This window comes from Oreochromis aureus, linkage group 18 (assembly GCF_013358895.1).
Source record: "Oreochromis aureus strain Israel breed Guangdong linkage group 18, ZZ_aureus, whole genome shotgun sequence".
In the NCBI taxonomy this organism is placed as follows: domain Eukaryota; kingdom Metazoa; phylum Chordata; class Actinopteri; order Cichliformes; family Cichlidae; genus Oreochromis; species Oreochromis aureus.
Window position 1 is genome coordinate 26,703,291 of NC_052959.1, and position 12,463 is coordinate 26,715,753.

General features: G+C 40.1%; 1 protein-coding gene across 2 annotated transcripts in view; it reads right to left on the reverse strand.

Annotated features, from left to right (window-relative positions):
• kirrel1b (kirre like nephrin family adhesion molecule 1b) overlaps window positions 1-12,463 on the reverse strand; it is a 78,802-nt gene that overhangs the window by 20,623 nt on the left and 45,716 nt on the right. For both annotated transcript variants that reach the window (XM_039602383.1, XM_031754928.2), the window contains exons 2-4: window positions 8,150-8,299; window positions 2,181-2,330; window positions 538-695 (exon numbers count right to left, since the gene is read on the reverse strand). In XM_039602383.1, coding sequence (XP_039458317.1) covers window positions 538-695; window positions 2,181-2,330; window positions 8,150-8,299 — 458 coding nt within the window. The remainder of the gene's footprint in view (window positions 1-537; window positions 696-2,180; window positions 2,331-8,149; window positions 8,300-12,463) is intronic.

The following is a 12,463-nucleotide window of genomic DNA, read 5'->3' on the forward strand; positions in this document are numbered from 1 at the left end:
TTCTCAGTGTGAGGGGAAAAAGGTAGTTTAGTTTGATTTAGCAAAGAGATTTCAGCAATGTTTCTGCACCTTCATTGCTGCTACTATAGCCAAAAAAAAGCCTATTGAAAGTTTCTGTCTGTTGATTTGTAGGTTAAAATGTGTAACCATTAATCATTTCTTAATAAATATGGTGAGTGTATTGTTGACTAAAGAGTAAGGAGCGCTTTGTGTGAAATACTAATGATCAGCACACTATTTCTCGACTGGAGGACTTCTGGGAAGCTGCCTGGCCCGAGGGTGTGCATACTGTATTTACCCGTCATAACACGCCTCCAGCAAAAAAAAGCATATAAACTAATAAACAGACAGAGTGGATTATATTACAAAGATTGCATTGTTCTACAGTTTGTATTACATAGTCTTACAGCGACAAGTGAACTCATGATCATCAAAATCATCATTATGTGAGCTTTACAAACTCCCCCTGGAAAAACACACACACACACACGTGTGGCTGCTATTATCTGCATGTGTGCATGGGTGTGTATGAGTCACCGTGGAGTGGTAGGCCCCCTCCACAGGAAGGCCATTCTTGGTCCACTGGATGTGCGCCGCAGGTTTGGCCCCACGAGTCACACAGGTCAGGTTGTGTGAAGTACCAGCCATCAGCAAGAGCTCGGGGGCTCCCTCGACCACTGGGTCCTCAGGGGGGACTGAAGGGGTGATATGCAAATTCATATTTTAAAATGACACATTTATGTAAGTTTGAACACATAAATAAAGAAAAAAACTTTACATATACATATAGTACACCATAAAAACACATAATACTGTATAACCTTTCATACATATCAAAAGACTAGAGGCATGATTTTCATGTGTTTCTTTTTTAGGTATTGATGTCTTATTTAACACAATTAGCTCCTTGGTTAAGCTTACCGTTTAAAGGAGTTGTTCACCCTCAATTAAATTTACATATTTTCCTCGTGCATTTCCTCTCTTGTTTAATCTACAGATTTTTTATGGTTTTAGTTGCCCAGTTCTGGAGATACTAGCTTCACCCAAGTGCCAAAAACAAGCAAACTAAAAATCAGCAGCGATGTCTCTCTCCAGAAAGCATGACCCAGTTACTCAGAAAATCCACAATTTTGTTGTGAGCTGTTTCATAGGAGCTATTTTCTTACCTCTGTCTGCATCCGCCCACCAAAGGAAGGATGCAGCTAGCTAACATTACAGCTCAGCTGAAGGAGGTCGTCTTTAATGTTTACACCCTGTCACACTGTCACTAGAATGAGTTTCTCATCACGAGTAGATGCACGCTACCTTCTGCACAGAGGTATGGTTAATGGATGTAGTTTGGTGGAATAAAATTAGACCTGCATAAAACTTCTAACTGGTTTGTCGCCTTGCTTGGTTATATTTAAGGGAAAGCAACTTCTCTATAGCCAATATCTGTAAAAATGGGCAATTTACCCCAAAACTATCTAAATGGACCAACAGCACTCAGAGTCAGAGGAAATATATGCACATCGGGTGAATTACCCCATTAATGTAAGTATATGGCGATGGTTAAGATGTCCCAGGTTATCAATCATATTGGCAGTGCTATGTGATTGTAAGTGACACCCATTTGCCTAATTATTACCAAACCTTCTAAATCTTGGTAAGCAAAAAATAGAAATACTGGTTGCCTAACCTGAAAGTTGCATATACAGCTGCAAAAATCTTTCTTACTTTGAATTCTTGTGCTTTTACAAAACCAGCACAATGCAGGGACATTTTGAAGCTAATAGGTGAGACCTAGGTGTTGGTTAATTTGTTTTCATGCAATATTTTGTGTATAAGTGTAGGCTGAACTGAGATTTGTTTTTTTGTCAGACATCTTCCTGAAAGGGTTTGGGTAGTGGCAGCTCAGTTGTTTTTAAAGCTACAGACTCTCAAACAGCACATTTGGGACTATAACAAAAGCAAGCTGGCACAGAGGCTTGAATGAATGAACAACTTCTGCAATTTCCACTTAAATGTTAAGGATGTGGGAGATTTATATTAACTTATGACAAGGTTGGTTTAATGAAAGCAAAAAGGAAACCCAAACATTTACTGAGAGGATTCAATGCATAATTACATAACTAGTTAGAGGAAAATCAGAAAAATGCATCAGAAGAAGACCCCTGAATCAGTAGCAGCAGGGTACTTACTGAGTACATTGAGCTTGGCCCTCCTGGAGCGCAAGGCGGCCTCTGTGGCCTGACACTCGTAGAGAGAGTCATCAGAAAGCTCGGCGTTGGAGATCTCCAAGTTGTACTGGCCGATGTCAAGAGAACGCAGGATACGATACCTGGGCCATGCTGTTGAACAAACCCAGCAAACTTTCAGTTAGAGAGCATATAATTCACACTGTGACTCATTTACTTCAGTCTGTTTTTATTACAGTGACGCCAAGTCACATACTTTTTTGTACATAGTGAGCCAACTTGAAGGGAAGACTGATTGTTCTGAAATGATTGTTGGAGTGCAGGAAGAGACATTAAATGCTTCTATTACAGACATGAGTCATCACAACAATACTGGATTCACTGAATGATCTGTATCTGCTGTTTCTGAGGAGGAAAGTATATATTTTTTAGAAATACTCGGTGATGATTTCCTGTTGTGAAATATTTTGTTTCCACGTCACTTAGAAGAAAACAAGCTGGTATTTTTCACATTTACCCTTTCGTGTGAAATTGTATTGAAATCTATGTTAAAAATTATGGTTAAGCTATTCAAAATCTCAAATTCCTAAAAAAGTTTAGTCTATGCTACAAGTAACTGATAATAAAAAGAAATGTTGTTAATTTAAAGGTGGCATTCATCTGAATTCAGTAATATTCCAAGATAGAAAGTAGGCCTTTCTATCTAGTCTCTTATTTTCTGAAAAGAGATGTCACTCTTTAATTTTTTAGGTGATGTTTTGTAGACTGTAGACAAATTTCATTCACCTCTGTTTTGTCTGGAGGTTGCAGTCAAAAGCTCAAACTTTATGACTATAAATTAAAACTCTGTGTGTGTCTGTAACAGAACATACGTCACAAAAAACACAGTTTCTCGGTAATATTGGTGAACTAACCATTTAAACTGTAGTTCCTTGAGGTACTTGTCATGTCTTTTATATAAAGACCAAAAACGAAAACCCAAAAAGCTCTTCTCCATCTTCTTTCATCCAGTTTTTAATATTATTTCTGTCCTTCATGTAACTGTGCAACAGAGGACTCGGACCTGATTTGTTCACAGGATAAAGCAAATGTAAAAGCTCTTTTGAAATGGATAAATGCTGAACCCCGATTGTTTTACATCCATCACAGGCAGAGAACAGAGAGCAAGGCGACACATATTTATGGGAAAGTGTCAAAGCTTTTTATCATAATACACAGATAACATGATTTATTGAATACCTTTTTTCATTAACCACAGCATCTGGAGATCACAATGATATGATATGCCCTCTACACAAACAACACAAGGGGGGTAATGAATGCATGAGGACACACGCATAACGGCAGTATAGTAACACAGTTAGCGATAAACAGCTAAATGGTTTTTGCACTAACACTGATCAAACGTGGCCACATATTCAATAACGCCACATCAATTCCTGCAGAATTACGGGCTGCGCTGTTCCAATTACAGCACCCTCTTTTTCTCTCTTTGAACCCTCAACTCGCAGACAAAGACATAATTGAGCGTGACATCCCACTAGGGGGCACTCATTGATCCTCCGTGCCCAATCCTAACATGACATCATGGATTCAGATGGCAAAGGCAGGCAAGCAGGCAGGCAGTTGGGGTGCAAGGAGGAAGAAGGAGGTTGGGTGGAGGGGGACAAAAGTATTAGTGGAGATTACATCATCCACTCCAGCACCTCGCAGCATAGCAACCACAGAGGTGAAAGCACCCTGGGGAGAAGGAGAAGAAGGAGGAGGAGGAGAGGAGGAGGAGGTTGAGGATGAACAATAAACTGCCACCACTTAAGCCTGCAGGTAGTGAGAAGATGCATGTGTGTTTTGGGTATTTGCGCTGTTACGTGATCCACACATGTAGGTGGCTGTACACTGATCATATATTAACTGGATTTAAATTGTATTTATCTGACATTTTACAGGCACAGCCAGGTGATGTCTAGAAGCTGTTTTGGTCTGTGAATGAACGCAGATCTCCTGCGTATGTGTGGGTGAGCTAACTGCAGGTGAGAATTGCACTGCACAATCTGTACGCCTACACTGTCATCCACAGCTGTATGTAATCATACAGGGCGCATAATAACAACCACTTATACATCATACAGCAAACATCTGCACCTTAATGGATCACCAGTGAATTAATAACATTTGTTGGTGCAAATGTTTACAACTTGCAGACTTCACGACATGGCTTCAGGTTCAGGTTATGAGATGAGCATAAGGCTGAGTGACCGTATGTCACGGCGGGAAGAATGGCAGCCGACGACTAAGCATAAAAGATGGACAGAAGGCGATGATAGATGGTTGAGAAGCAGGAAAAGAGACAAAGAGGACAACATGTTTATCAAATGTGTTTGTCAGCAGGTCCACACTGTAAAAGGCTACAAGGACAAAGAGAGCATTACCAACAACAAAATGAGAGCGGGAGGAGGAAGGGACGGGGATGGGACCGACAGAGAGGAGAGTGAAGAAATAAAAAGCAATAGAGGGGATCTGGGAAGCCAGCAAGTGATGGTGAAGCTGTAGTTTTAAAGATGAAGGAGCAGGAAATAAAGGCAGTGTGAGGGAGAAAGAGAGAGCGAGAGAAGGCGAGAGAGAAGTGCAGACCTTTACTGAACCTGTGAATTAAATTGAGTTGAACACAAGATTCGCATCACATGTCAGATTATCACTTGTGTGACTGTGTGTGTGTGTGTTTTGTGTCAGTGTGTGTGGGCGGTGTGTGCGTGTCTGTGTGGGTGGATGGGTATGTGGTGTTTTTTGCGTGCTATACAGCATGTAGCGTTCTTTGTGGATGAATTTACAGTGTTATGAGAAATGTGATGGGTGGTTTAGAGCTGAAAGTCTGTGAGTGCTAATGTGATATTTGTAAGTGCTAATACAAAAGTTTTTCTCTTACATTTTGTGAGAAGATGAAATTGCACATTAAAGCAAAAAAAAAAAGCAGCATGTTTATGTATAAATAAAAGCTTTCCCAACTATTTCTCAATAAATTGTTTAAAATAGCTTTAAAGGCAGAATGAATGAAAGCTGTGCAGTTAGTTTTTCTTCCATCTATCCTTTTTCTGTGGATCATGCAGAGTTGGATCAAGGTGGTTGTAGGCTTAGCAGGTCAATTCTAATGTTTCTCTCCTTAAAAACATTCTTCAACCCCTAATGAAGGATTCAGATGTGTCCACAGGTCAGATGAGTTGTATCATCTGTCTTGGGTCTACCCTATGAATCACAGGGTCACATACCAGATGGAAAATCAACTGTGAAAGCATCCAGTCAAAGTTGCTAAAGTGGTATTTAGATAAGTACCCGGGACCGGCTCAACTCGATCCATTCACGAAGGAGCACCAAGTCCTCTCAAAGACCCCTTGGTATTTTAAAATATTTCACATTGCATCTAAGAACCTCAGCAGCCTTTATTCTTTCAGTTGCTACTCAAAACTTGACCCTAGGTGAGAAGACTGACTGGTTAATAGAAAGCTTCACCTTCCAGCTCAACTCCCTTTCCACCAAAGTGCTCTGGTACAATGTTTGTGAAATACTGATCCCTTGATACTTCAGTTGACACATGTATAAAACACATGTAAACTGGAAGAACAATTTTTCCATCACACCTCAGTAACTTTTCCAGCATTAAGAGTTAGTCTAATGTGGTATGGCAGGAGTGAAGCAGGATTAATCCTTAGTCCAGAGTTGAACAGCCAATCAGAACCTCCCTTTGAGCACCATATATGAGCTTAGCCAGGCATGCTGAGCAGTTACATTACAAATTACAGCAGACCTTTTCTCCCTTATTCTGGTTTCCTGTTATACAGACGCTGTCCCCGACCTCCACACGACATGAAAATGCATCTTCGCCTAGACGGTTTAACAAAGTCCGGAGCTTTCAGACTCTCATGGAGAATTTAAGAGCTCCTTCACTACCTCTGAAGTTTTGCCTCCTCCACAGAGGATGTGTTAGTGGGATTCAAGAGTTTCTGAAAGTGCTCTTTCCACAGCAAAACAATATCCTCAGTGTGGATTACTGCTAAGCATAGCCTGGGCTAAGACTTGCTTTCCTTTTGCCGAGTAGTCTGAAGGTTTGTCAGAACTTCCCTGGATCAGCTGAAAGTCCTTCTCCACAGACTCCTTCACTTGTCCTGCATTTAAATTTTGGATCCACAATCACCACAGCTACAGCACTTTAGACCTGCTGGTACGGTCTGGTACATCCCCCAGGCTAACTAGTAGGGATCAGTAATACTACATACTGCTTAGACCTTATATGTTACACTGCAAAAGTATATTTGCAATACTCTCAAAAAGCCTATTCATTTAACATAACATGTGAGTTGGAGAAACTCAAAAATCATGATCACAGAATAATTTTTTTTTAAACTTATGAAAGTGTCAAAAGTATTGACTTAATTTTTGACACTTAAAAGTTGTCTTACTGCTGAAGTTAACGCATTTCAGTAGGTGCAGCTTTGCCTTGAAGACACCTTTCGCAGTTTCATTATAGCTAAGTGAGCAGTTGGCGAGGTTTTGCAGTCAGCAGTTTCCATAAAAACTATGGGTGATCACAGCAATCTGCTATAGCGGCAAAAGCAACAAGGATTTTTGTGCCGCACCGAACACGTGTTTAGCAGACATGTTTCTCCATCGACAGCAAACAACCTTTCGTAACGACTCAACAGCTGATTGGGAATACACGTTATTCCGAAGCTGCCTGTGTTTACCAGGGGGTCTCTGACTGGTCTCTAGTCCGGGGACTGGGGATTTTAGCGATCAATTTCACCGTAACTGCTAGCAAATGACCAGGGAAAATCATTTTTCACGAGTAGCTAGTGATTTCAAGCCAGTTACCAATTGGTGTGTAGGGATGTATAACTGCAGCCTTAAACAATAAACGATTGATTTCCAATAACTTGAATTGGATAAGTAGTTAAGAAAATGGGCAGATGGAGAGGAGCTTTCATGGACTGTTAGTTAGGTTTTTTAGAAATCATCAGTTTCTTTTTTCTATATGCTGTTTTCTATACTTCTCAAAAACTACACATTTGTAAAAGTAATCATCTTATTTGCATTTTTATTTATGTGTTTATATATTATGTATAATGGAATAGCTTTCTTTCTTTCCAACACTTTCATTTGTATAAATCAATAATGCACAGCCGATGAAGGTGACAAGATATGGTAGTTACCTGATTAATGTGTTATATGGATGTTAAATCTGAATAGGTGATATGCTGCACATTCTTAATTCTGTTTCAGTGAGCCTATCAGCTCTTTTTTTTACCTGAAAGTTATCCTGGACAGAGGTCTATAAGCAGCCTTATTCATAAGCAATGCTAGCATTCAGTAAGCCACAGTGGTCAAAAGCTTGTTTGCATATTTTGAAGAAAATGAAGGTGAGGTTAGTTGAGAATGACATTTTTTGCTTTTCTTATTCTTCTCCTGGCCTCTCATTCTTTGATTTTGCATTTCTGAGTTTCATCTGATTATTCCACGTATACCGAAAAAAAAACGGGTTTCTGTTGTGGCTTTGACCCTTTGACTCTCACTTTTGGCTGCTTGTGATGTTTCTTCATCTTTAAAATGAAGCATATTCTACTGTTGCACTCATAGTAAGTCATTCTGGATGTGCTTGTCGGCTTAAAATGTAAATGTGAATGTGCGTCTGCTTTTGTCAGCAGTGTGAGGGATTTTCTCTAATTCAGCATGATATACAGGACTCATTTTTGCCCAGATTGTCACTCACACGCTCTTAGCTCTCTCTCGCATGGTACAGTGTTCATTCCCTTAATGTTAAAAAACCCCTACACTTTTCAACCATAATAGCTTTTGTCAGGGTTCTTACACTCCAAACTGAACCAAAACCGTAGCTGAGTTATTCCCCTTCTTCACTTCACTTTGATCCCTGCAGTTGGGTGAAGCTGCATTTTTTTCTGTCCCTGTTCTTTCCCCTCCTTTACCTCGAAGACCCTCTCCAATGCCGAGTGCCAGGCCATCCTTGGTCCACTGGACGATGCCGCTGTAGTTGAAGACGACACAGGACAGCACCACCCGTTCTCCCAGCACCACTGACTGGTCCGCGGGCTCTTGGGAGAAACGAACACACCACACTGCAACAGAGGGACAGAGAGGGGGATCAATTTTAAGTTCCTTTCACTGTGAACTGGCCATGAGCTGGCATTTTTATTGCACTGTATCGAGCTACACAGTCCCTCTCTGGTCTTATTGACTTCTGTTTGTCCATATGGAGGTTGCTGGGTAATTTGTTGTGTGCTTTTATTGAATATAGGGTGTTTTTATTGTTTCTTTTATTATGTGTTTTTACTATGACTGTATTTTAATATGAACCCGGTTTGAGTGAAATTTCTCTTACAGGAATAAACATGAACTCCATGCATATGTAGTGTTCATTATTATTATTGTCTTTTTAGCTGGTCGAGAGTCCATTGCTTGAATTTTGTATATTTTTCATTCCTCTGTGTCTTTTCTCTCTGTTTTGTCTCTTTGCCTCCATTTTTGGTTTTCCCTGGTCTGAACTGAGGCTTCTGTGCAAAAGTGTGTGTGTACATGCATGGATGTGTAAGCGAACACTTGTGTAGCAAGAACATCATTGCAAGCTGTTATACAGCCTGCTCTTTTTCATCACACACAGTACAAAGGATTTTGCTTACACACACACATTTCCTGCAGCAAAATAAGCCTTTTGGCTATCGCAGTGCCACTAAAATACACAGATAGAAAACTACAAGTGTAGAGCAGGCATACATTAACGCGCTCGCTTAAAGAGAGAGTGTCAGGTGAGGAGGCGAGGCACTAACCCGGCGCTATTTTCAGCCGTTTGCATCATCAGGTAAAATTGTTTCATATTCTGGAGAAAGTCTTGCAAGAAGGCACGTTAATTAAGGCAGAGAGAGAGAGAGAGACTGCGCTGCCTTAGATGACACATGCACACGCACGTGCACACATACACAAACACACTGAAACTTACAGAGACAGATGCTTTTTCACACATGCAACAACCAATTTATGCAGTCGTGCACAAACGCACTATATCACTAACACAAATGCAGTTGCATACTCAGTCTGTGGAAGTGTGTATATGTGTGCACACGTACACACACTTCCACAGAGTTTGCGTTTGTCTTCCCGTGGGCTATTCTGTTCTTGGATCATGGTTAAAACAATCCTATTAGCTAATTAAGGCAAAACTGGTTAATAAAGCGAGCCGTGGCTCTGAGGGACACATCTCAGTGGGATTCAACCACAAAGGTGCAAACAACAGGGCGATTTACTGATTTGTCAGGAGGATTACATGACTTGTCATGTTATTTGTGCGGAAGGCTCGTTTAATGAAGGCAGGACATTTTAAAACTTCACAAGAAGAGCTTTGATGTTTCGTCAACTTTCCTTTTGAATGCTGATTCAAGAAGACAACTGTGGCGACTGTGAGCTGATAGCTGTGTAATTTATTTTGAAGTTTAAGGGAAAAACTGCCTTAACACACTTCACCATTCTTAAAGTGGCTGTTGCTTGGTTGTGCTTTTTGTTGAGATATTATTTCTAGAAGGGACAGTTTTTGCACTTAGTTCAAATGTTTAAACAGCCTGTTAGGTTTTGTGTTCACTCTTATTTTGCTTCAAGTTATAGAAACCCCAAGGGAGGTCAGGTTACTAATTTTCATCAGAGTTTAAAATCTCATCCTGAGACTTTTTAATTCTCCTTTAAGCTTTTGGCTCTTATGACATGTTTAAATAGCAAACATTTAACAGCGTGTATCACCTTTTTAGTTTGTTTTGTCTCTTTTTTCCCATACTACTGTATTTCTTCTTAATGTAAAAAGTTTTGTAATCATAGTAGTAGAGTGCTGTGAGTCATGTACTTCTGTATTCAGTAGTTTCAAATAAAGGCAAACTGTTCATAAAACACTGGCATTTTCTAGGTAAAAAAAACTTTAATTAGTTCAGTCATTGGTTAAAATCCAAGCTGCTTTCGACTTTCAGCCCCTAAATTTCTCATTAATCTACTGGGAAAGATACAATGACACCCTCAGATTTCTGCGCAATCAAGCAAAATGCAACACACAGAATATGGAAGCTGTGCTGCATTTTCAGTGCATGGTACAACTCGACCACTCTCTTGTTATCACTCACTGTGCACACATGGATCACTCACAGTTCAACACAAGTTCAACACATCTTGTAAGGTTGCCAAAAGGGAGAGTAAAAAAGAACATACAGGAAAGCAGTCGCTCCAACACAAATAAAAGAAAGAAAAATATGTGTGTGTGCGTGCAAGGAGTCATGCAATATCACATACACTACATAACAGAAGATTAAGAGTTTGTTTAAAAGTCTGTTTACTTTTACTGCATATTATTAGAACGGTGAGATAAAACAATCCACTAGCACACGGGTCAAAATAATTAAAGCATATGTACTTTTATATACAGTATGATTTACTACATGAATATAGAATGTTAATGGATTTTATTTCTTCTGATATGTTAAACAACCCTGACACTGAGGCAAAAATATCCATTCTAATGTTAGTTCTTGCAGGCCATATTTAAATTGCTTAAATTTCTCAAACAGCTGCTGCAAGCCACCCAGAGACCCACCTTGACTCTCCTAATTTTCATGTTATAGCTAATCTAATTCATGTTGTTCTTGCCTTTTTCTGTACTTGGGGTCTTATCACTGCTCTCTCTCTGTCTTTTTCCTTTTTCCTTGTATGAAGAGTTCCACCAAGTAAAAATGAAAGAAAAGAAAAACAGCAATCTTCTTTTGTCTATAGTTCTTCTGATTGAAACACATTTTTTCATACCTGGTCTATGAAAAACAGGTGATAATGTTCCCAGGCTGTAAAAATGTGCATTCTTAGGTCTTTAATCTTAAAAAGTGAAAGTCAAACAGAATACCTTAAAATAAAACTATGAACGTGGGAGCTGCTGCTCTTTCTGAGTGGAAAAAGAAGGAGCTGCTGGGTTGTGCCTGCTAACTTGAGTGATTTACATGTGGGTCATGTTATGCATGATTTATGCAAAATTAACAGCTATTATGAGCAAAGGCCCTCTTCTTCGTGTATAACTCTGTACAGAACAACACATGTTCTCACGGGACCGGCTGTGATGTGTTTACTCTGTGTGTATCTGTGTAGGAGAGAGAAAGAGAGAAGTAGTGACAGAAAGACATGAAGGAGGAGACAACAAACATTTCTGTTTGTGTGCTGTGAAATGCATGAATGTGTGGGTATGACTGCGTGGGTATACACTGATCAGCCACAACATTAAAACCACCTGTATAATGTTGTGTGGTCTGTTCCCAGCACAGTTCTGATCAGTCAGAGCAATAACTTAAGACCTCTAGGACTGTCGGTGTCTACAGTGGAAAGTTAGCAGTGGATCCTGCAGCGTTTGAATTGCAGCGTGCATTTGTGGTTTTTGTTTTGGAGGCTGAGTTAATACCTTTAACATCTGTGCTCCAGAGCTGCATTTGCACTGAGGCTGGGCACAACGTTGTGTTGGAAGAGACCAGAACCACTGGCCAGTGTAATCACAGGAAGTGTTTTTGCTCTGCAACAATGCCAGTGGTAGGTAACACATGTCAGTGTTTTATCCAAATGTATTCAAGGACTCTCACAGTTTAATGCAGAACATTAGATTTTAACTTCACCCGTCAGTGGGTTTAAAGTTGTGGCTGCCTGGAGTAGATTTGTGTGCATATTTGTGATTGAATACGTGTGTCTGCAGTTTGTCAGCTTGAAGCAGGGATTCAGATCAGAGAAGTGAGAGCTGTACAGACAGAGAACAGAGATGTAATTAACCCTACGGGATACCCCACCAACCCGCTGCCTCCAACAGCATACACACACCTCTGTCTCTCTCCCCTCTATCATTTTCTCCGTTTTCAAACTCCCCGTGTATTTCTTCTAGCATGTGGTGAGTTTCTCTACATTTATATTATCTTCGTGTTACTCTTTTTCTAGCCTCTACATTTTCCTCAAATCTCTTTTTCTTTTTCTTTTTTCTTGTCAGTGTTTCCAAGTTCATCCTCTTTAACTTTGACTAGCCCACCTCTTTTAATTCAGTCTGACTCTTTCCGTCCTCATTTCCTCTCCTTCTTTGTGTATTTTTTTTCAATGCAGCAATGCACAATTTTTATAGCTTCTTCAATCCTCCTCTCTTTTGTTCTTTGGACCCAGCTCGTTGTTTCTCCACCTCCCTCCATCTTCTCTCTTTCCTCTCCCGCTTCACTTCACTACCCCTCTAGTACTCC